The following is a 25675-nucleotide window of genomic DNA, read 5'->3' as shown; positions in this document are numbered from 1 at the left end:
AGCGCATTACATCTATTGTGCACTTTATTTCTATTATTACATTGTAATATATAATGCAATAATTATACAACTCACCATAATGCTGACACGAGGCAGAGCTCAGGCCATAATGTGAGCGGGGGCGGACAGCTGTAAATACAGATGAAGCTTCGCTCCCCAGCCCACCACTCACCTCCTGATGAGCAGCGGGTTCCTAACAGGCCATGGACCGCTACCAGCCATGGCCAGGGGCGTTGGGGACCCCTGCCCTAGAAGAATGCAAGTGGAACCTGGGCAAAATCTGCTTTCCTCTGCCCCTGCCCCCTCAGCATATCCCAACCCAGTGAAGAAATCTGTGTCTCAGGATCCTGTCCGCCTACCCAATCTCCAGCTGCCGATCAGAAACACCTCTCATGTCATAGCAGATGAATCAGGCTTTGGCATCATCCCACAAGACCCTGAAAAGTTGGTGATGCGGAGAGAGAGAGGCGGAGGAATTCTCTTCAAAGGATACTGCCACATTAAATCCTAGACTTGGAGGGTTCCAGAAAAGCCCATCTTTGAAGTCAGCGGTGAATCAGCGTTTGTCCTACACTCCTATCAGCGCCACAACATTTACCCCCAGGCATTAACGAGCGAATTGGGTCCAGCTGTACTGGTACAGCTGTGGCGCGCCTTCTATAAAAAAATTCACTTCTGGCTCGCGTCCTCACCCCACCCACCACCCCGATTCCGTACTTTTCCTGCTTCGCTCGCCACCCGCTGATGTTCCCTGGCTCGGCGTGGCCTGTGACATTTGCTAGTACTCACGTGGGGCGCCCTGTCTCGGTGGCTCCGGAGATGACTCCTAGGAACTTCCCAAGGACCTGGACTCTGCAGGCTCTGACACGCAAGGGGGTTGGGGGATGGAAGGGGGGAAAGAGGAGAGTTGGGTGTCAGGAGAGCCCGAGGCAGCGCGGGCCAATCTCGTCTGGAGAAGGGTTCATCCCCCAGCAGCCCCGTCGGTTTGGGTCTTCCTTGCCTTCAACTCCCTGTTGGCGCTGTCAGAGCACAGAAGGCGGCTAGGCATCCTCTAGGGCGCTCTCCCTAACTCACTTCGCAGCGTTTAAACTCCGTTTTCTGGATTCACACGAGTTTGCGAGGGCAAATCCAAGCCCGCCATCTCGTTGCTTCTCCCGCCCCTAAAACAGGTGCCGGAGCTCAGGCCCCAGCTGACCGAAATTGTCCAGGCTACGCAGCGTGGGGCTAAGGCTCGGCGCCGGGGCGCCGGGCGCACGAATTGTGCGAGCCTCCGGGCGAGCTGCGCGCTGGACAGCACCTTGCCGCGCGTGCTTCGCTGCGCACTGCGCCGTGCGGTCTGCCGGGATCCTGGCGTCTAGAGTTCCAGTTCCTAAACGCAGCCCTGAAGAGCGGGCCTGTGAAGGTGACAGGACCGTGCACTTTGTGGGTTTAAAAGTTCTTGAGGGGCTTCCCTGGCGGCGCAGTGGTTGGGAGTCCGCTTGCCGACGCAGGGGTTCGTGACCCGGTCCGGAGGGATCCCACATGCCGCGGAGCGGCTGGGCCCGTGAGCCATGGCCGCTGAGCCTGCGCGTCCGAAGCCTGTGCTCCGCGGCGGGAGAGGCCAACAACGGTGGGAGGCCCGCGTATCGCAAAAAAAAAAAAAAAAAAAAAAAAAGAAAGAAAAAAAAAGTTCTTGACACCTACAGAACTTGCTAGAGGGACTGCAGCCCCTAAGGTGCCCCCAGTCACCCAAGAGTAGCACTTTCACGAAGTTGGTAAGTGCTTTGGAAAGTAAGTTTTTTGAGGGTGAGGCCCATCAGATCTTTTCACATTCATTTCAATTTCTTATCGTCCCTGCCCCTATGGTTCTGGTCACTAATGCATATTTAATGCCTTTATCTGGAAGTGCGGTCCAAACCTGAAGCTGCACCCACCCTCCAAAGTATCCCATTAAGTGAGCACATGTGTTTTCTCAGTAGCCACAGAGAAGGAAAAGCACTAGTTGGAGGTGGCCAAAGGAAATGCTCAGAGTGTACAGCATGCAGGAGCAGTGGTACCTACTTTTTACAGTGGTTACTGTTTGGGGTGTTTTTCCCAAGAAAGGGGTTTGGTCTTAGAACCAGCCCTGTAGGAGAAAGATGTGGTTATCTCTTTCTTAAAGCACATTCAGGCACATATAAAAGGTTTAGGGCAAAGACAAAAGGAGGAAGGTGAGGGAAATTCTGATGATTTTACTAATGTTAAAATTCCATAGGTTTGGCTAGGCTATTTTTTCTTTCATGTCATCAATTTAGAATTCTATAAAGGAAGAGAGTGACAACAAGGAAAATCATTGGCCTAGGAGAAAAGAGCCCGTAGGCGTTTAGGTGTTATATATGTGGAGCCAGAAAACTCTAGAGCATCAGGGAGGCTCCAACCTAAGGCAACAATATGGGTGAATATGGGCTTCGTGTGCACTGGGAATAAGAGGCAACAAGTGGTGCCTGGGCACCTACCCCTAAGGCAGGCCCTGCAGCTCTAGAAGCAATTCAGTGTTGGTGGAAAGAGTTTAGTGTGAAACTGGGGTGGGATTGGGTTTCCAAGTACATTGCCTGATACCTTATTATTTGTTCAGTTTTTTTCAGGAAGATCTTCATCTTGCAACTGGTAGAGCTCGTGCTAACCTACAATTTTACTGACTGTGACTTTAAGAATATTAAAGATATTTACCAGGACGTCATTCATCCAGAACTGAATGTATATATAAATGGGGTAAGTGAAGAAACTTTTTTGAAATGTATTTTTATTGTAAGAGTAGGCACACACACACTACAATTTAACCTTCAAGGAAAGAAAAATAATTTGGAAAATAATCATGGCCCAGCATTTTGTCAAAAAAAAATTTACAAGTGGTACCGAAATATATTGGCTTCAAAACTGACTACCTAGAAATTGGCACACTAATTAATGTACAGATGCTGATGATGAGCAGATATTGATAGGTGTCCAGCAAGGTTGTCTACTCTCTGTTAAATCCTCCTCACTAGTGGGGAAAAAAAAAAAAGACAGTGATTAAGGGCTTGAGAAAGAAAGAGAAAGAGAGGAGGGAATTCTTGTGAGCTAAGCCCTACCCAGTGAGGATAGCCTGGTAGAATGTACGCTTCAGGTCTTTCTAGTTTTCTAGATGCTTTAGGATGCCATTGTGGGATAAAGGTACTTCAGATTGTTTAATATACAGTAGTAATCATTTTCCTGATTATTCTAGTTTATGGATAGAGCATGTATGTGTGAAATGCATGAAGATCTCCCTCTAGGACAGGATCATTCGATATCCAGTTTCAAACACTAGCAGGCACTATCTGAAGACCCTATATGTTTCACTACCTTGTCAAACACAGAAACAGATGCAAAGGAAACAAGTGCCTAAATGGAAACTGCTTTCAGAGCATCTATAAAACCTGGGAACAGTGGAAGGGGGTGGGGCGATGATTACTCCCGTGAATTTAAGTCTTGACCCTCTTTGTCGTATGCTATTTTTTCTTTCTTCCAGACGAAGAGTATCAGGTTTAACAAGTTCGTCTACTGTGAAGACGCGGTGAGTAAGTGGTTAGTGCTTCTGGCTTTCTCCAGAGAGATGCCAGGCATCCCGGGGAGGAGGTATCCTGCGGTGGGTAGAACCCCAGATCGTGGCTGGGCTCCCAGGTGACGCTGACCCAGTAGGGACGTCTGGGCTGCGGGAAACCTCTGCGCCGGTGCCCAGCTCGGGACGCCACTTCTGTTCTAATATAAGGTGAGGAAGTCTGTCGGATCTGAGCGGGATTCCGGGAGAGGCTCCTCCTACCCCTCGCCCTAGGGAGGAAAGGCAAATTGGGAACGGGGACCAGGGAACGACGTCAGGGGCACCCCTTGCGGGGTGCGAGCCTCCGCTTTCAGCGCTGCCCTTCGGACCTGCAGACGTGGGCGGAGCGAGACCGGCGCGAGTCCTTTCTCCCTAAGCGCCCTCTGCAATGTAACACCCCTCCTTCCTTTGCCTTCCTTGGCCTCTTTCTCCTCAGCTCACCCGACCTCTTTCCTCCTGCTCGAATCGCCTTTGTAGTGTCTCCCGCTCCTCTCCCTCCCCCCGCCCCCGCTGCCCCTTTAACTCATGTCTTATCAACTCTCTTTTTTTTTTTCTCCCTGGCGTTTTCTTCCTTTCTCGTAAATTTTGCCGCCTGCGAGCAGCCGGATTGCCTCATTAAAATCGAGCACTTTACCTTTAAACCCATCTACGGCTGCGCCTCACTTGCCAAGGAAACCTTCGCCAAGCAAACTAATGCTACGCTCTCCCTCGGGTGCTCAGGCTACTCCGGAATTCAGGTAAACCGATGCATCCTAAGGTCGCATTTTAATATCTTGGAGCTAACCTTGAATTCAAGTAGGGCTTCCGTGCAGAGTTGTGATTTTTATTTAGGTTCTGTCTTTCGAAGGGCAAATGAGCGGGTAAAACCTGTAGATTGTCGGTTAGTCCCACGTTGACAACTGGATTGAAACCCATCTGTTTCTAGGGTTCTGATTCTTTTGGCAGAATTGTGTTCTAAACCTTAGGCCAGTATTTCAAAGCATGATCACTGAGCTTCCTACATCAGAATGTCCTGGCTTCTCAAGCATGGGAGAGTGGTTGTTCAAAAGCCAATTCCCAGGGACCCAGGCTAGACCTTCAAAATCACAGTCCCCGTGTATGGACTCTTTATGAGATTCTTATCCATTCCAAAGTATTATGAGCAGCATTGCTTGGGCTTATCATTTAATAATTGTATACGTCTTTCTTTAAATGTTAAATTATACATTAAATCTCTACCCCATGTTTGTGTAATTGCTTGTATGGGTGCTATTGCTCTCTCTTTTGCATACGCAGTTACGTGCATTTGGATCTTTTGCATACGCAGTTACGTGCATTTGAATGAATGTGTAACTTTAAATATGGAAACAGTGCAGAGCTGGGGCAGGAAGTCTGGGCACAGTCCTGCCTGATTTTGAATCCTAGCCCCATAACTTCTGTGAAAATTTGGATGAATTACTTAGCCTCTGTGTGTTCAGTTTCATCTGCAAAATGAGGATCATACTAGCAAGTCCCATATAGAGTGTTTATGAGGATTAAATGAGTCAATATATGTAAAAGCACTTGGAACGGTGCCTGGTATGTAACAAGTTCTCAATAAATATTTATTTCAGCAGGCAAGTAAAGCAGGGAATTTATCTTCCTGATGACAATTTTTAAAAAGACAAAAAGAGACAGTGCAGATTTGTATGACTGGGGCCTTTTAAGTGGTGGACTTTATCAGTCTGCACACTGAGTGTCTGGGTGACCAAGGCTGTTAGTTTTTAGAGACTGAAGATTGAAGCCATAGGGTTCTAGACTTAGCTTGAGTTGGATCTTCAATACCAGGCAGCCATGTGAAAAACCTGTTTGGCTCTATATCTTCTCTTAAGGAGACTCTGGCAAATCTACAGATGGCCACAGTGATGTTCATCCATATAAGAAGAGCATAGAGGACAGGCTAGATAAGTTTGGACAACATGTGAAAAAGGGAACGTCTGGAGTGATTTATTTCAGCCCTCTCCCAAGCCCAAAGGGAGAGAGCCTAAAACCAATAATATTTAATTATGATTTAGCAGACTGTAGATGGTAAGCCTTTGTAACCATGCTTTGTAACCTGGTGAACTTTATTGGTCTGAATACTGTGTGTCTAGGAGGCCCAGTCAGTCACTACTTGAGAGTAATTCAGGTGAAGGAATATATCAGATGATTGCAATCTTTTTTTGACAGTTAGACTCGTCTTCAGAATAAGCCTTCAGGTGTCTGTAGCACATCTAGGAGGTTGGGAGGGACAGAAGGTGGGAGCACTTTGGGTACAAATAATAGGTCTACTGAATTGTATCTATGAAGAGGCATGAGATGACTCCTTTTCTTGAGGAATTTATGATCTTGTCAGGGAGGTCATGAAATCATCAGCTATTTATCAATTTAATCATTCAATAAATAGTGTTTCTTATCTATAAGGCATTGTGCTCAGTGCTACAGGGAATACCCATGATAAAACAGTAGGTAATTGAGAGCCAAGTTAAGTGAAAAACACTCTGAAGCACTAGAAGAATTTCCAAAAGAAATGTCTGAGCAATTAGTAGAGGGCTTGCGAAGGAGGTGGTGCTTGGCCTTGAAGTACTTGGGTGGAGAGACAGGAGTGCATTCTTCTGGAGAAAGCACATAGGAGCAGTGTGTAGGTGTCTTGGGGGACAGACTGAGAGATAGATTTGCATAAAGAAGACAAAATAACCAGCCACTCAAAGATAGTGACAATTAATTTTGACTATTGCTTCTCCTATTCCACAGATAAATAATACTCAGACAATGAAGAAAAGAAGGAAAAGAGAAGTCAAAACAGATAAATGCCTAGAACAAGTCTCATATTTGATAGAACTGTGGAGACGTTTCAGCCGCATTTCATAGAAACAAAGTAAACCTTCGGTAAAGTCACATTTCACAGCAACAAATTAATCATCTTTATTAGGTAGATGGAACTGTTAACTCTAACTGTGACATTTAAAAGACCACTAATAGTTTTTTTTAATTATAAAAGGGTTTCTTAGCTTATTTTTATAAGCTTTTATTGTTTAACGTAGGTTTATAATATGGGGGAAGTACCGTCCTTCACATGTCGGAGGAGACATTTTTTTAGCATTCATGCCTGAACCACTGAATTTGTGGCAGTAATTCTCAGCTGGAACTACATGAGCCCTGCTCAAAGAAAGAATCTAAAAGTGTAGTAGAAGGAGAACTTTTTCAAGGAAAAAAGTTGAACACTATAGCATGTAAACCTCTGTTTAAAAGGGAGACATTTCTTCCATGTGTACTGACACTTCTTGTCTTTTTATACCAAAAATTTACAAAAGAAGAGAATTAAAGAAAAAAGAGTGCACAAAAGTTGTACATATAATCAAGCAATTTGAAATAATTTCCAAGCAAAATATTGTGAAAGTATTCTAAGCCAAATTTTAAAAATTATCTAACAGAAAAGAGTGGTGCATGCAAGCCAATCCCAAAGAAGTGCCTTTGTTAGAGCTTAAATATATATATATTTTAAATTTATGGAATGTATCTTTAATTTATTTTGTAAGCAGTTTTTTAAATGTACATATTACTTTGTTAATGACGCTATATTTTTCTTAATAAAATAATTCTCAAATTCATTCCTTATGAATGGTCTCTTTAATGTAGTAGACAATTTTCACATACATACTTTTCTGAGGGGCATCACTTTTCTACAGTTCTTTCTCTCCCCTCATCCTTGGAGCCACTGACCACTCCCCTTCTGCATTGTGCCTGTTGACCCTACCTATAAAGAGAATATTTGGGGATAGGTGGTTTCAGGATACTTTCCAATCATCCTTTTCTTGAATTTTTTTTGATGCCTAACCTTCAAAATAGGCATCTCAATAGGCAGTTAAAGTCATCTGTCTATGTTCTTTGTTTTAAAAAAGTTCCTTTAACTTTGTAGAACTGAATCTCCATTTTCTTATTATAGTCATATCAAAGTAAAGGTCAGGGGAAACTTCTCAAATGCTTTACTGATTTAAAAATATATAGTCTCTATCATCCCTCAAATCTGTAAATCAAATAAACTTATCCAAAAAATTAAAGTTTTTTTTTAATATCTCAATTGTATTTCTTTCTAAATCTTACAAACCAACTGTCTGAGAATTATACCAGAGAATAATAATGAGCTGATCTGGGTTTTTTACTGTTCCTTTCCATTACTCAAAATTTTTAACTTTCCCCTGCATCGGCAGGCAGACTCTCAACCACTGTGCCACCAGGGAAGCCCCAAAAGTTTTAACTTTTTTCAAATGTTTTTGTTCTAGCTGGCATTATACTTTTTGAATACAGCTATGCTTTCTGACATCCATTGTTTATAGAATATCAACTAATAAAGTTTCACTGATTGCTATTATCTACAATTATTTATGCCTAAACCTAAGGATAATGGTTTATGCATGAGGATAATAGCTAATTAACTTTCTTGAGTCTCAGATTCTACACCTCTAAAAGAAGGATGATGTTGCCTACATTATAGGATTATTATGAGAATTAAAATACACAATAAATATAAAGGCCTTGGCAAATAGTAAGAAAAATATTTTAAATTTAGCTGTTTAAATACCTGTTTCATTATAAAGATGAGAAATAAGGGTTGTTACAGAGTCTGGTAAATCTCTTTTTAGTTTTTAATTTTCTGTCTAAGACTGCTTTGTAGTAGTGGAAAGAAGGTTGGAAAGTTTAATCACACAATTGTTGACAGCTTGGCAATTTTGTACATAAAATTTTTGTTTGAAGATTTTTGTTTCTGGCTAAGATGGAATAACAGGGTCTGGATTTACCTTCCTGCCTGAAACAACCTCCCCCAACCCAACACACACACACACCCCAAGGAAAAATACACATACAAAATATATAGAGCACTGGTTTTCAAAACACTGGATATCAAGTAATAAAGGACAATAACGCTGAAAGAAGGGAAACAAATGAGGTGAGCCTTACAGTTACCCCAGCTTACTGGATTGAGTTTCCTGACCATGGCTCAGGGAGGGGACTCAGGCAGAGCCAGCAGGCTTCCTGAGTTGAGGAGACAGGCTAAGAGTCCAGAGAGGCCAAGGCGGTTGAGTTCATATGACAGAGTACCAAAGGAGAGAGAGGCACACAGCAGAGGAAACCTGGAGACCTGCTGAATAATCTAGGGCAGCGGTCCCCAATCTTTTTGACACCAGGGACCAGTTTCGTGGAAGACAGTTTTTCTGGGGGTGTGTGGGGTGGTTCAGGCAGTAATGCGAGCGATGGGGAGTGGCAGACCAAGCTTCTCTCGCCCGCCGCTCACCTCTTGCTGCGTGGCCCGGTTCCTAACAGGCTGCGGACCGGTACCAGTCTGTGGCCCGGGGGTTGGGGACCCCTGCTCCAGGGCGTCCCTAGAGTATTCAGCAGAGTACTGACCAGCACATGTGTCCTTATGGGCACTGTGAGAAAACTGCACAAGACTGGGCAAAGAATCTTCTGAAAAATCAGAGAATAGTGCCCAGTTCTCGCTCAGGGCCAGAAAGATTCCTATTCCCACCAGCCAGACAGAAAAATCTCAATCCCTTAGGCATTGGGTAGGGTGCTTGGAAGAGTCTTATCTCACGAATGGAGAATAATTAGCCCAAGCCTAAGTGCTGCAGTGATCCCACCTAACAAATCTTAAAAGCAAGACTTGAAAGGATCAAACAGTGTCCAAGTAACTTAGCTGCATTCCATAACAAACCTCAAGAATATATATAGGAATAAAAAAGGTCCATCAAGGCAAAATTCACACTGTTTGGCATGCAATTTATCAGACACGAGGATGTAGGGAAATACAACCCATGATGAAAAGAAAAAATGAAAATTAAACATAACTAACATAGAAGTTAAAATTAGCAGGCAAGGACATTAAAGCAATTTTTTGTAACTATTTTCAATAGGTCCAAAAATTTAAATAGAGACAATGAAGATATAAAGAAGACCCGAGTTCAACTTCTAGCAACGAAAACTGCAATGTGTGAGATGAGAAATACAGTGATGACATTAATGGTAGATTAGATATTGCAGAAGAAAAGATCAGTCAACTTGAAGACATGCCAGTGGAGACTATCCAAAGTAAAACACAGATAGAAAAAATAATTAGAGATGAAGAGACCATCAGTGAGCTGTAAAATGACTGCAAGTGCCTAATGTATGTGTAATCAGATTCTCTTAAGGAGTGAACTGTACAGGTGCAAAAAATATACAGAAAGAAATAATGGAAATTTCCAAATTTGATAAAGCTATAAACTCACAGCTCCAAAAACTCAATAAGGCACAAAAAAAATCCCCAAAGAAGACTACTCTAAAATTCATCATAATCAAATTGCTTAAAAACATAAAATCTTAAAAGCAGCCAAAGGAATTAAAAAGGTCTTCAGAATGTCCTTTTAGAACTTCCTCTTTCTTCCTTAGCTCTTTGGTTTTCTCTCTTTGACTATTTCCCCTGTACTTCTTATACATTCTTTCATGTTAAAATCATAATATTGTCTATTAAATAGAAATGAATTTAACATTGGATAGCCTTAATTGCTGATTTCTACATGTTAGCTTCTGTTTAAACAGCAAGAGTTGGGAGTATCTTTGTGCTCATTTTCTGCCATTATTGAAGACAAGGATTACCATAAATGAAACAGCTCTTACTGAGTAGCTTTATCATTTACTTTTCTTCTGCCATCTTATTAAATCTTTGCAACAATCCTGTTAGCTAGCCGCTATCCCCATTTTATAGAAGCAAGAAAAGACGTAGGGAGTAAAACACCCAAAGTAGCACAACTAGTAAGTACAGTATCTAGCTGATTCCAAAGTGTGCACTTTTCATTACCTGAGACTGAAACTTGAGATTTCTAAATAAGAAATAACTTCTACCAAGTAGGAATTGTGCCCCTTACCTAATAGATGTTGTAATTGACTTCTCGACATGCATTATACCACTTCTCAGTTAGGCATCCATTTTCCCCATCCAACACAGGGTTTAGGGATTGATCCCAGATTTTGGGGTGAATATTGATAAATCCACGCCAGTAGGTGAGTCCCAATATTCTCGTTTGGAGTTGATAGAGGTAACCAAGCTAAAATCAAAGAAGCATATGGAATTCTCCCAGTTCAGTTTTGTTAAGGGATAAGCATATCCCACTTTTCATGATGAACAATAAGTGTTAAGTTTTTCTGAGAGCTCTGAAAAATGTTTCTTCACTTTTAAGGACAATAGGATGATAGGCTACCCCTTCTTACAGGATATGAACAAATAAATATGCCACAGCAATTATAATTGGCAATTATCCTATGACCTGCTTTGAGATAGTGTGAATGGCAGAGATATAAGATGGGAGGAACCTGAGGTTTTAAATGCATAATTGAATGGGTGGGTCAACCAACCTCAAAGTTTACCTTACCTCTTTCTTTCCCTTTGTGTGAGCTAGTTGAGTAAAGGTTTCATTGTTTGTTTTTGTTTTTTCTGAGTGTGTAGTTGTTGTTACTTTATGTTTAAAGCTGCAGTTTATCTGAATGCCAACAAAATCTTATCTCCTCCATAAGATTTCACTCTGAACTTGATCGTGAAATATATGTAAGTTTTTATGTTTTTTGTTTTTTTTATAATTTCCTGAAACCTTTGGAAATGTATTAAGATTTTTCTTATCACACTCTACTTAATTATTTTTTGTAAATGTTCAAGGGCATTTAACAAATATGTATTCTGTGTGTAACATATGATAACTATCTTAAGCCAATATTTTCATTAAAATTCTCCAAATTCTTGCTTATCTTCTTTAAACTACAAAATCAAATGCTAAAACTTTTCATGATAATTATGCTCATCAGTTTCCTCATGAACATGTATCACCTTTTAATTTATTTTTATGCTGTCACTGAACACATAAAGGTTTATGGAGATTAAATCTTCACTCTAAGCTGTAGCTTTGGTGAATATTAAACTGCTCTTTTTATTTGTTTTGCTATTTTCTCCCTTAAACTGTAATTTATATTTGCCTGTGGTATTTGTATATAGTTTGTCTACAGTTAATTATTAATAGCTGGGGTTTGGCCTTTGACCCAAATTAAGTTTATTATTACTGTCTTTTACCTGCACAGTTGAGCACATTCACAGCAATTGTCATAAAAGCATGTTGGTCTGCTAATATCTTCCTGTATGTTTATTTATTCATGTTTCATCTTTTCCTACTCCTATATTCCAAAGAAAACGGAAATTAGAAGAATAATGTATCTCATTTTTTAAATCTTTTGATGAGAAATTCTCCTAAAATATCTCTGGACTGAGAACCAAGGCATTTTATAGAAACTACTTATAAAGTCAAAGGGTACGATGGGTGTGTCATTTTGAATATTCAAAATATCAAGTGCCAAACTGACTGGGTAGTTATCATTTGACATCCTCAATTCCATGCAAGGTCCAACATCCATTTACAGCTTTTCAAGTAAATTAAAAAAGAAAAGAACAGAGAAGAAAATACCATCATCTTAAACACAACAATGGAAATCTACATTAACCTAATGAATTGTACAATATATCACAAGTTCCAAAAAATTAAAATGCAGAAAAATTAGCAACTTAGAATTGAGAAATTATGGTACTACAAATTTACCTTTTTTTTTTTTTTTTTTGCGGTATGTGGGCCTCTCACTGTTGTGGCTTCTCCCGTTGCAGAGCACAGGCTCCGGACATGCAGGCTCAATGGCCATGGCTCACGGGCCCAGCCGCTCCGCGGCATGTGGGATCTTCCCGGACCGGGGCACGAACCCGTGTGCCCTGCATCGGCAGACAGACTCTCAACCACTGCGCCACCAGGGAAGTGGTACTACAAATTTGAATGTAATTACTTTAAGTGATTACTGTAAGTATTGAGACTACAGTCTATCCCCAATTTTAGGTATTATGTTGTTATTTAATTTTTTTTTCAAAACTGGCAGAGAGGAAAAAACACAGAAAGTTGTTTAGGTGGCCATGGTATGAAGAGTTTTTAAAAATGCAAAGTTCTTCTTCCTATACAGATACATTTTTATTTAAATTAAGATATAGAGGGACTTCCCTGGTGGCGCAGTGGTTAAGAATCCACCTGCCAGTGCAGGGGACATGGGTTCAAGCCCTGGTTTGGGAAGATCCCACATGCCGCGGAGCAATTAAGCCCGTGATCCACAACTACTGAAGCCCACACGCCTAGAGCCCATGCTCCGCAACAAGAGAAGCCACTGCAATGAGAAGCCCATGCACCACAACGAAGAGTAGTCCCCGCTTGCCACAATTAGAGAAAGCCTGTGTGCAGTAATGAAGACCAAACACAGCCAAAATAAATAAATTAAAAAAATAAAAAGATATAGAGCTGACAGTGCTTAACATTTTTCTTGTAGTTATCTCAAGCCTACAGTTTAAACTGATTATTAGTGCCAGTGAATGAAGACTAACACTGCAAATGAAATTTGGGGTTATGAATATTTTTGCTTTAGTACGTAATGATGCTTTCTTGGTACTGTGAGTCAGAAGTCAACCCCACATCTGCAAAATAAAATAATGTCTTGTACTTTATTAAGTGTTTGGTGTGAAAAGAATGCCAACTGGAAAGCATTATTCATTTTTCCACAGGTAGTATTAATGTAACATTTTTTTACTAGGAAGAAGAAAAGGGAAAAGATAAATCATATTCAACTCTTCATTTCTGCAAATGAAATTAAGCTATATAAAATATCTCTGTGCTGCTAATGCTGATCAATGAAATCTCAGAGTCTGGCCTTAAAATGCGATTTTTATATTATCAAAAGGAGTTTTAGAAAAAGATGAAGGAGCTCTGTCACTTCTTTTTTTTTTTTTTTTTTTTTTTTTTATGGGTTACGCGGGCCTCTCACCGCTGTGGCCTCTCCCGTTGCGGAGGACAGGCTCCGGACGCGCAGGCTCAGCGGCCATGGCTCACGGGCCCAGCCGCTCCGCGGCATGTGGGATCCTCCCAGACCGGGGCACGAACCCGCGTCCCCTGCATCGGCAGGCGGACTCTCAACCACTGCGCCACCAGGGAAGCCCGCTCTGTCACTTCTGCACCCACAGAGGAAGAGAGATCACTCTTGATCATAAACTATTCCAGAGAATCTGATTTGATAAAACATCATATTGCAAATTTCCACAAAAATAATCTGGTTTTCCTAAGAAACGTTTGGACTTAAATAATCACAAATTTTATCAGTTTCTTTTCTGTCTGTTACTATAACTCTGATTTTGGAAGTGGTTTTTGGTCTGAGGATTCTTGTAAGATTTTAGATATTGTTGTCAATTCTACGATTATAATTTCTGCAAATAACCTGTAATTCTGATTGGTGCCATGTTCATAAAAGAGGGGTGGGAGATACCAGGAAGGAAAGTCAACTAATGTTCATTACAGTTTTTGATAGAACAAGACATTGAAAGTTCAGTGGGATTTTAAATTAATATTGTTTTTAAAGTATTATGATATGTCATTTTAGTTTTAATTTCCTGAGAGGAGACAGTAGGAAAAAAGAGAACAAAGAACTCTTCTGCTAAGATCTTGTCCTGTAAAAAACATAAAGAACTCGACTTTCATGTTTACCTGTTAGGAACAGCATCTCTAAGTTGGAAATTTTTAGGCTCTTTGGGCTGAAACATGCCAGAGTACAAGGAAATGATCTACTTATGCTTCAAGGTTGCTGCTGTAGCTGGTGGCAGGGACCACCTCCCTCTAGCAATGTTGAAAAATGCCAAAGAGTTGTTTTCTCAGCCTCCCCTGCCACTAAAGAGTGAGTGTAGAATGTAGCTTTAGTCAAAAGAACCTGAGGTAAGTCTGCTGTGGGTCTTCTGGAAGAGCTTTCCTTCCTTATTCTTTTTCTTCTTATTTTTTTTTTCCTTGTCTATAAATAATGTTTTACTGAAACACAGTTATATGTATTTATTTACATTTTACTGTGGCTGCTTTTGGCTACAATGACTGAGCTGAGTAGATACAATAGAGACCATACTGCAAATCTAAAATATTTACTCACTGGCCCTTTATACAAGTTTGCCAACCCCTGATCTACAAAAGTGGAATTTTTTTTTTTAAACACATATGCTGGGAGTTATACTTGTTTTTTTTAGCATCTTTATTGGAGTATAATTGCTTTACAATATTCTGTTAGTTTCTGCTGTATAATAAAGTGAATCAGCTATACGTATACATATATCCCCAAATCGCCTCCCTCTTGCGTCTCCCTCCCATCCTCCGTATCCCACCCATCTAGGTGGTCACAAAGCCCCGAGCTGATCTCCCTGTGATCTCCCTGGGTTATGCGGCTGCTTCCCACTAGCTATCTATTTTACATTTGGTAGTGGATATATGTGAATGCCACACTCTCACTTCATTCCAGCTTACCATTCCCCCTCCCTATCCTCAAGTCCATTCTCTATGTAGGCATCTTTATTCCTGTCCTGACCTTAGGTTCTTCAAAACCTTTTTTTTTCTTTTAGATTCCGTATATATATGTTAGCATACAGTATTTGTTTTCCTCTTTCTGACTTAGTTCACTCTGTATGAGAGACTCTAGGTCCATCCACCTCACTACAGATAACGCAAGTTCGTTTCTTTTTATGGCTGAGTAATATTCCATTGTTTATACGTGCCACACCTTCTTTATCCATTTATCTGTTGATGGACACGTAGCTTGCTTCCATGTCCTGGCTATTGTAAATAGAGCTGCAATGAACATTGTGGTACATGACTCTTTGAATTATGGTTTACTCAGGGTATATACCCAGTAGTGGGACTCCTGGGTCATATGGTAGTTCTATTTGTAGTTTCTTAAGGAATCTCCATACTGTTCTCCATAGTGGCTGTATCAATTTACATTCCCAGCAACAGTGCAAGAGTGTTCCCTTTTCTCCACACCCTCTCCAGCATTTATTGTTTGTAGATTTTTCGATGATGGCCATTCTGACTGTTGTGAGGTGATACTTCATTGTAGTTTTGATTTGCGTTTCTCTAATGATTCGTGATGTTGAGCATCTTTCCATGTGTTTGTTGGCAAATTGTATATCTTCTTTGGAGAAATGTCTGTTTAGGTCTTCTGCCCATTTTTGCATTGGGTTGTTTGTTTTTTAGATATTGAGCTGCAAGAGCTGCTTGTATATTTTGAAGATTAATCCTTTGTCAGTTGCTTCATTTGCAAATATTTTCTCCCATTCTGAGGGTTGTCTTTTGGTCTTGTTTATGGTTTCCTTTGCTGTGCAAAAGCTTTTAGGTTTCATTAGGTCCCATTTGTTTATTTTTGTTTTTATTTCCATTTCTCTAGGAGGTGGGTCAAAAAGGATCCTGCTGTGATTTATGTCATAAAGCGTTCTGCCTATGTTTTCCTCTAAGAGTTTGATAGTGTATGGCCTTACATTTAGGTCTTTAATCCATTTGGAGTTTATTTTTGTGTATGGTGTTAGGAAGTGTTCTAATTTCATTCTTTTACATGTAGCTGTCCCGTTTTCCCAGCACCACTTATTGAAGAGGCTGTCTTTTCTCCATTGTATGTTCTTGCCTCCTTTATCAAAGATAAGGTGACCATATGTGCATCAGTTTATCTCTGGGCTTTCTATCCTGTTCCATTGATTTATATTCCTGTTTTTGTGCCAGTACCATACTGTCTTGATTACTGTACCTTCGTAGTATAGTCTGAAGTCAGGGAGCGTGATTCCCCCAGCTCCGTTTTTCTTTCTCAAGATTGCTTTGGCTATTTGGGGTCTTTAGTGTTTCCATACAAATTTGCAATTTTTTGTTCTAGTTCTATGAAAAATGCCACTGGTAGTTTGATAGGGATTGCATTGAATCTGTAGATTGCTTTGGGTAGTAGAGTCATTTCAACAATGTTGATTCTTCCAATAAAAGAACATGGTATATCTCTCCATCTATTTATATCACCTTTAATTCCTTTCATCTGTGTCTTATACCTTTCTGCATACAGGTCTTTTGTCTCCTTAGGTAGGTTTATTCCTAGGTATTTTATTCTTTTTGTTGCAATATTAAATGGGAGTGTTTCCTTAATTTCTCTTTCAGATTTTTCATCATTAGTGTATCGGAATACAAGAGGTTTCTGTGCATTACTTTCGTATCCTGCTACTTTACCAAATTCATTGATTAGCTCTAGTAGTTTTCTGGTAGCATCTTTAGCATTCTCTATATATAGTATCATGTCATCTGCAAACAATGACAGTTTTACTTCTTTTCCGATTTGGATTCCTTTTATTTCTTATTGTTCTCTGATTGCTGTGGCTAAAACTTCCAAAACTATGTTGAATAATAGTGGTGAGAGTGGGCAACCTTGTCTTGTTCCTGATCTTAGTGGAAATGGTTTCAGTTTTTCACCATTGAGGATGATGTTGGCGGTGGGTTTCTCATATATGGCCTTTATTATGTTGAGGTAAGTTCCCTCTATGCCTACTTTCTGGGGGGGTTTTATCATAAATGGGTGTTGAATTCTGTCGAAAGCTTTTTCTGCATCTATTGAGATGATCCTATGGTTTTTATTCTTCAATTTGTTAATATGGTGTATCACATTGATTGATTTGCATATATTGAAGAATCCTTGCATTCCTGGGATAAACCCCACTTGTTCATGGTGTATGATCCGTTTAATGAGCTGTTGGATTCTGTTTGCTAGTATTTTGTTGAGGATTTTTGCATCTATGTTCATCAATGATGCAGGCCTGTTGTTTTCTTTTTTTGTGGTATCTTTATCTGGTTTTGCTGTCAGGGTGATGGTGGCCTTGTAGATTGAGTTTGGGTGTGTTCCTCCCTCTACTATATTTTGGAAGAGTTTGAGAAGGATAGGTGTTAGCTCTTCTGTAAATGTTTGATAGAATTTGCCTGTGAAGCCATCTGGTCCTGGGCTTTTGTTTGTTGGAAGATTTTTAATCACAGTTTCAATTTCAGTGCTTGTGATTGGTCTGTTTATATTTTCTGTTTCTTCCTGTTTCAGTCTTGGAAGGTTGTGCTTTTCTACGAATTTTTCCATTTCTTCCAGGTTGTCCATTTTACTGGCATAGAGTTGCTTTTAGTAATCTCTCATGATCCTTTGTATTTCTGCAGTGTCAGTTGTTACTTCTCCTTTTTTATATCTAATTCTGTTGATTTGAGTCTTCTCCCTTTTTTTCTTGATAAGTCTGGCTAATGGTTTATCAATTTTGTTTAACTTCTCAAAGAACCATCTCTTAGTTTTATTGATCTTTGCTATTATTTCCTTCATTTCTTTTTCATTTACTTCTGATCTTTATGATTTCCTTCCTTCTGCTAACTTTGGGGGGGGGTTTTGTTCTTCTTTCTCTAATTGCTTTCAGTGTAAGGTTAGGTGGTTTATTTGAGATGTTTCTTGTTTCTTGAGGTAGGATTGTATTGCTATAAACTTCCCTCTTAGAACTGCTTTTGCTTCATCCCATAGGTTTTGGGCCATTGTGTTTTCATTGTCATTTGTTTCTAGGTATTTTTTGATTTCCCCTTTAATTTCTTCAGTGATCTCTTGGTTATTTAGTGGCATATTTTTTAGCCTTCATGTGTTTGTATTTTTTACAGATTTTTTCCCATAATTGATATCTAGTCTCATATCGTTGTCAACGGAAAAGATATTTGATATGATTTCAATTTTCTTAAATTTACCAAGCCTTGATTTGTGGCCCAAGATATAATTTATCCTTGTATATGTATAACTGATTCACTTTGTTATAAAGCAGAAGCTAACACAACATTGTAAAGCAATTATACTCCAATAAAAAAAAAAGGTATAATCTATCCTAGATAATGTTCCATGAGCACTTGAGAAGAAAGTGTATTCTGTTGTTTTTGGTTGGAATATCCTATAAATATCAATTAAGTCCATCTTGTTTAATGTGTCATTTAAAGCGTGTGTTTCCTTTTTATTTTAATTTTGGATGATCTGTCTGTAGGTGAAAGTGGGCTGTTAAAGTCCCCTACTATTATTGTGTTACCGTCGATTTCCCCTTTTATGGCTGTTAGTATTTGCCTTATGTATTGATGTGCTTCTATGTTGGGTGCATAAGTATTTACAATTTTTATATTTTCTTCTTGGATTGATCCCTTGATTGTTATGTAGTGTCCTTCTTTGTCTCTTGTAATAGTCTTTATTTTAAAGTCTATTTTGTCTGATATGATAATTGCTACTCCAGCTTTCTTTTGATTTCCATTTGCATGGAATACCTTTTTCTACCCCCTCACTTTCAATCTGTATGTGTCCTAGGTCTGAAGTGGGTCTCTTGTAGATCGCATATATATTATTCTTGTTTTTGTATCCATTCAGCCAGTCTATGTCTTTTGGTTGGAGAACTTAATCTCTTTACATTTAAGGTAACTATATGTATGTTCCTATTCTCATTTTCTTAACTGTTTTGGGTTTGTTATTGTAGGTCTTTTCCTTCTCTTGTGTTTCCTGCCTAGAGAAGTTCCTTTAGCATTTGTTGTAAAGCTGGTTTGGTGGTGCTGATTTCTTTTTTTGATTTTGCTTGTCTGTAAAAGTTTTAATTTCTCTGTCCAATCTGAATGAGATCCTTGCTGGGTAATCTTTGTTGTAGGTTTTTGCCTTTCATCACTTTAAATATGTCCTGCCACTCCCTTCTGGCTTGCAGAGTTTCTGCTGAAAGATCAGCTGTTAACCTTATGGGGATTCCCTTCTATGTTTTTTGTTGCTTTTCCTTTGTTGCTTTTAATATTTTCTTTGTATTTAATTTTGATAGTTTGATTATTATGTGTCTTGGCCTGTTTTCTCCTTGGATTTATCCTGTATGGGGCTCTCTGTGCTTCCTGGACTTGATTAACTATTTCCTTTCCCGTATTAGGGAAGTTTTCAACTATAATCTCTTCAAATATTTTCTCAGTTCCTTTCTTTTTCTCTTCTTCTTCTGGGACCCCTATAATTCGAATGTTGGTGTGTTTAATGTTGTCCCAGAGGTCTCTGAGACTGTCCTCAATTCCTTTCATTCTTTTTTCTTTATTCTGCTCTGCAGTAGTTATTTCTGCTATTTTATCTTCCAGGTCACTTATCTGTTCTTATGCCTCAGTTATTCTGCTATTGATTCCTTCTAGAGAATTTTTAATTTCATTTATTGTGTCATTCATCATTGTTTGTTTGCTCTTTAGTTCTTCTAGGTCCTTGTTAAACATTTCTTGTATTTTCTCCATTCTATTTCCAAGATGTTGGGTCATCTTTCCTATCATTACTCTGAATTCTTTTTCAGTTAGACTGCCTATTTCCTCTTCATTTGTTTGGTCTGGTGGGTTTTTACCTTTCTCCTTCATCTGCTGTGTATTTCTCTGTCTTCTCATTTTGCTTAACTTACTGTGTTTGGGGTCTCCTTTTCGCAGGCTGCAGGTTCGTAGTTCCCATTATTTTTGGTGTCTGCCCACAATGGGTAAGGTTGGTTAAGTGTGTTGTGTAGGCTTCCTGGTGGGGGGGACTGGTGCCTGTGTTATGGTGCCTGTGTTATGGTGGATGAGGCTGGATGTTGTCTTTCTGGTCAGTAGGACTGTGTCTGGTGGTGTGTTTTGGGGAGTCTGTGCACTTTTTATGATTTTAGGCAGCCTCTCTGCTAATGGGTTGGGTTGTATTCCTGTCTTGCTAGTTGTTTGGCATGCGGTGTCAAGCACTGGAGCTTGTTGGTCTTTGAGTGGAGCTGGATCTCAGCGCTGAAATGGAGATCTCTGGGAGAGCTCTTGCTGATTGATATTATGTGGGGCCAGGATGTCTCTGGTGGTCCAATGTCCTAAACTCAGCTCTTCCACCTCAGAGGCTCAGGACTGACACTCAGCCAGAGCACCAAGATCCTGTCAGCCACACCTCAGAAGAGAAGGGAGAAAAAAAAAAGCTAGAAAGAAAAAAATAAAATAAAATAAAATGAAGTTATTTTAAAATAAAAAAATATTATTAAAATTAAAAAGTAATAAAGAAATAAAAATGTAATTAAAAAAAGAAAGAGGGCAACCAAACCATTAAACAAATCCACCAATGATAACAAGTGCTAAAAACTATACTAAAAAAAAGAGAAAAAAATGGACAGAGAGAATCCTAGGACAAATGGTAAAAGCAAACCTATATAGACAAAATCACACAAAGAAGCATACACATACACACTCACAAAAAGAGAAAAAGGAAGGAAAAAAGATATATATTTTAAAAAAAGGAAGAGAGCAACCAAATCAATAAACAAATCTACCAATTATAATAAGCTCTAAATACTAAGATGAACATAAAACCAGAAACAAATCAGGTGCAGAAAGCAAACCCCAAGTCTACAGTTGCTCCCAAAGTCCACCTCCTCAATTTGGAATGACTCATTGTCTATTCAGGTATTCCACAGATGCAGGGTATACATCAAGTTGATTGTGGAGATTTAATTCACTGCTCCTGAGGCTGTACGGAGAGATTTCCTGTTCTCTTCTTTGTTCGCAGAGCTCCTGGGGTTCAGCTTTGGATTTGGCCCCGCTTCTGTGTGTAGGTCGCCCTCTGGCGTCTGTTCTTTGCCCAGACAGGACAGGGTTAAAAGAGCGGCTGATTCCGGGGCTCTGGCTCACTCAGGCCGGGGGGAGCAAGGGTACGGAGCTCGCAGAGGCCAGCGTGACGTTGCACCAGCCTGAGGCGCACCATGCGTTCTCCCGGGGAAGTTGTCCCTGGATCACGGGACTCTGGCAGTGGCGGGCTGCACAGGCTCCCTGGAGGGGAGGTGTGGATAGTGACCTGTGCTTGCACACAGGCTTCTTGATGGCTGCAGCAGCAGCCTTAGCGTTTCATGCCTGTCTCTAGTGTCCATGCTGATAGCCGTGGCTCACACCCATCTCTAGAGCTCATTTAGGCAATGCTCTGAAACTCCTTTCCTCGCACACCCCAAAACAATTGTTTCTTGCCTCTTAGGCCGCTCCAGACTTTTCCCGGATTCCCTCCCAGCTAGCTGTGGCGCACTAGCCCCCTTCAGGCTGTGTTCACGCAGCCAACCCCAGTCCTCTCCCTGGGATCTGACCTCTGAAGCCCGCGCCTCAGCTCCCAGCCCCGCCCGCCCCGGAGGGTGAGCAGACAAACCTCTCGGGCTGGTGAGTGCCGGTCGGCACCGATCCTCTCTGCAGGAAGCTCTCCACTTTGCCCTCCACACCCCTGTTGCTGCGCTCGCCTCCATGGCTCCAAAGCTTCCTCCCCCACTCCCACCCCCGTCTCCGCCAGTGAAGGGGCTTCCTAGTGTGTGGAAACTTTTCCTCCTCCATAGCTCCCTCCAGAAGTGGAGGTCCCATCCCTATTCTTTTGTCTGTGTTTTTTGTTTTTCCTTTTGCCCTACCGAGGTACGTGGGGAGTTTCTTGTCTTTTGGGAAGTCTGAGGTCTTCTGCCAGCGTTCAGTAGGTGTTCTGTAGGAGTTGTTCCACATGTAGATGTATTTTTGATGTATTTGTGGGGAGGAAGGTGATCTCTGCGTCTTACTCCTCTGCCATCTTGAAGGTCTCTGCCTTATTCTTCTTAACTGGATATTTTGTTTCTGCATATTGTGCTTACAATGACTACATCCACCTTGTGACCATGAAGTGAAGATTATCACTGACTTACTGACAATGGCAAAGTATAAAGTTGGAAAGTATCTTGGTCTGTGATGATATTGTTGAGTTAGTGAACCAACTCTGGGTCCATACTACCTCTAAATTCCTTGAAACTTGAGATAATAAATAGCTTTATTGTTTAAGCCACATTTAATTGAGTACTCTAGAACTTTCAGCAGAAAACAGAATCCATCTCTGTGTGTAATAGTGGACCTCCATTCAGCTGGCTTAAATAATGAGAAAAATGTACTATGTCATATAATAATATGAGAGAAAAGATGGTTTCAGGGTTTGGTAACTTAGTAGTTCAAATATATCATCAAAGACTCAGATTCTTTTTGTCTTTCTGCTCTGTTTTCTCATCATGTTGCCTTGTCCTCAGGATTTTCTCCCCATGGTTTTAAGGTGATTGCAGAATTTTTAGTTTTTATATGCAGATGCAATAACTTTAAGCAGAAGAAAGCCGTTTTCAATTATGTCCCCCCCACCTTTTTGTTTAAACAGACAGACCTTTTCCCAAAACCTCCCAAAAGACTTCCCTTAAAATCTAATTGGCCAGAATTAGGTCTCAAGCCTTTGCTTAAACTAATCTCTGGTGAGAAAAATATTAATTACCATAATTATATTAGACTAATTAATATTCACCTACTCAGGGGAGGGGATTAACCCTTTGTGAACCATGAGGCCCTCTGCTATGTGAACATAGTGGGGATTCTGTTAATTAAGAATGAAAAGAAGTATGTGTCTGCCACAGAAAACAAGCACTAAGTGAAGTGATACTTAGGAATTCAGAGAAAAGAGAGCTCCTTATGGACTGAAAAAGAGAAGGGTTTGCAGAGAAGGCAGAACTTGAACTGGGCCGGTAATATAAGGGAGAATGTTTGCTATCCAGAGGGGAGCTTTGAGGACACTATGCAGAGAAAAGAGCTTAAGTAATCGCATAACTATTATAACAAGGTATTTAATGTGTTCAAGTTACTATTGCTGTAAAATAAGCCACTCAAAACGTAGTGACCTAAAATAAACATTGTATTGTGCTATGGATTCTCTGGGTCTAGAATTCAGAAAGGGCACAGCTGGGATGGAGTGTCAGTTGAGAGAATTGAAATCTGGGAGTGACTCGACAGCTATGAGCTGAAACATTCTAGCCCATACTCTCATGCCTGATGGTTCATGCTGGCTGTCAGCTGAGACCACAGCTGGGTGACAGGCTGAAATACTGCACATGGCCTCTCCATGTGGTTTCTCCGCATGAACTATTTTGGGCTTTTTCTCTGAATGGAGGCTGACTCCAAGAGTGAGCATTCCCAGAGAGCAAGGTGGCAATGCCAGGGATTTTTATGATCTAGTCTTTTTTTGTTTGTCTTGTAATATTTATTTATTTATTTTGATTTGAATTTTAATTTTTTATACAGCATGTTCTTCTTAGTTGTCTTACATATTAGTGTATATATGTCAATCCCATATGATCTAGTCTTGAGAGTCACATAGTAGCATGCTTACCATACTTTACTGTTTGAAGCAGTCAAAGATCCACCCAGGTTCAAGAGGAGAAGACAGAGATCTCAAGACTCTATGGTAGTAATGTCAAGATCACACTGTGTTACAGGCATGTGGGATGGGCAATAATGTCATGATCATTTTTGGAAACGATCTACTACAGGGTGAAACTTTTTCTAAAGTCTCAAAGCTGAGAACAATAAATGATAAATAACTCTCCTCTGGCCATGAACCTTCTGAAGAAAACTTGCAAGACATTCAGTTAGGACTTGCTTAAGATATTGCCAGCCTGATCTAGTGACTATAACTGGATCACAGCCAAAGTAAGAGAAAGCTAGATAGTAATTAGAGGGTTCTTTGGAGAGAATCTGTAGATGTAGAGAGAGCTATGGTTTTCTCACCAATCTTACCAAGGAGGGAAGTGCGTTTCCCAACACTTCCAATTCTCAATCTAAGTATGTGGCTCCAAAAACAAAACAAAACAATTATAGAGACTAGGGTTATGTACAAGCATGTGAAATTGACGACTTACTCCAAGTTTGCTGAATTGCATAATCTTGTAGGCTCAAATCCATGCCCACCTAAATGAAATATAAGACAGTTCTTGGAAGATCCTCTTATGTATCTTTCCAGGTAGAGCACAGTGCATAGAAAATAATGCCTACCTCTCATTAGGAGAAATCTGAGGGAGATTAGTCAGAATAGCCTGTAATTACTGGGCTCTTGAAAGGGATCAAGAGTTGGGCAAGCTGCATGAGACAGAGGACATTTCACAGTCAAGAAAGTACTACCAAGAGTACCATCTAAACGGGATATTTTCTTCACATCCTCTTCCTTCCCTGATCCCAAAGGAGTAGACTCAAGATGGCAGGGGCAAGGATAGCAAAAAGAAAGAAAGAAAGAAAGAAAAATTTAAAAATAAAAAGTAGGAACTGGGCTGGCTGCTGTCCTTTTTGAAGCACCATTCTCTAACTTTTCCTTTAGTTCTATATGTAATCCCATATTGCTCCCATTGTTTTTTCCCCCCATAGACTAGGCAGATCATTTTGTTTTCCAGTTTGCTTGTTTTGTTGTGTGTCCAACCTGAACATTTCCAACCAATACAGAAATAAAGGGTATGAGGGGAATGAAGGAGGATGGGTAGGGGCAAAACAAGTTTTCTTAGGAAAGTCAATTTCTTATTTTTGAAATATTTTGATAAAAGCTTTATGTTAAAAGATAACCTCTCCTATAGCGTTCTGATTTTTTACCTTAGCCTCTCCATCCAAGATTTTTGGAATAGAGCTGTCTTCTCTTGTTTTGCTTTGTTTCTTAAGGACTAGACATCGTGTGACATATTTGAGAATATAACCTGTTTTACTCAGTTATTTACTCATTCACACACTCATACATTTGTTCATTTACTGCTTTTTTGCTAATTTCTTGATGTGTGGCCGGCAAGCATCTGATTCACAGGAAAATTGGAAAGTAATAGTTACCCAGAGAAACAGTAGCTTAACCAGAATTACAATCCAGGGATCCAATTTGCAATAGTAAAAAATTATAAATAGCTAAATGTTGTACAATAAGACCTGATTAAATAAATTATGGTATATGAATAAATTAAAAAGCAAAAGAATGATTATCACAGAATTAGTAACAATTATTTATGATTAGGGAGAATTGGGTATGTAATGTTGAAAAGTTACTTGGGAAACTTCTAAGTTACTATCAATGTTTAATTACTTTATGTGAATGGTGATTACATGGACATTTGTTTTATTAACATTATTTGAAAATACATATGCTATGTAGGTATTAAATAATATTGTCAATATTTAGTTATATGAGTTTAATATATTTTTTGTATCCTACATACTCATAATGTATATAGGATACAAAAAATATATTTTATCCAATATATTGTTCAAACATTACCTTTTCTATGAGAATTTACCTGGCAAAGTCTTTAAAATTGTAACTCAGACACTATCTATCCGTCTCTATGCTGTTTTTCCCCCAGAACACTTATCAACATCCTTCAAAGTT

The 25675-nt window shown here is 40.0% G+C and overlaps 1 protein-coding gene across 1 annotated transcript; it reads left to right on the top strand.

Annotated features, from left to right (window-relative positions):
* Positions 1–220: 220 nt before the first annotated feature.
* Positions 221–6445, top strand: TSLP (thymic stromal lymphopoietin). Its single transcript, XM_032626527.1, has 7 exons — positions 221–448; positions 1170–1334; positions 2141–2189; positions 2594–2730; positions 3509–3553; positions 4180–4314; positions 6329–6445. The coding sequence occupies exons 1-7, from the start codon at positions 221–223 to the stop codon at positions 6443–6445; spliced, it is 876 nt and encodes a 291-aa protein (XP_032482418.1).
* The last annotated feature ends 19230 nt before the right edge of the window (positions 6446–25675 follow it).

Source organism: Phocoena sinus, chromosome 3, assembly GCF_008692025.1.
Source record: "Phocoena sinus isolate mPhoSin1 chromosome 3, mPhoSin1.pri, whole genome shotgun sequence".
NCBI classification, from domain to species: Eukaryota; Metazoa; Chordata; class Mammalia; order Artiodactyla; family Phocoenidae; genus Phocoena; species Phocoena sinus.
This window is presented reverse-complemented; position numbering and strand designations above follow the sequence as displayed.

Excerpts from the sequence above, each read along its gene's own strand:
- TSLP (XM_032626527.1), top strand. The coding sequence starts at position 221 with ATGGCCAGGGGCGTTGGGGACCCCTGCCCTAGAAGAATGCAAGTGGAA. Across the intron at positions 1,335-2,140 it reads GCTGCGCACTGCGCCGTGCG|CACATTCAGGCACATATAAA; the intron begins GTCTGCCGGGAT and ends TCTTTCTTAAAG. Across the intron at positions 4,315-6,328 it reads CAGGCTACTCCGGAATTCAG|ATAAATAATACTCAGACAAT; the intron begins GTAAACCGATGC and ends CCTATTCCACAG.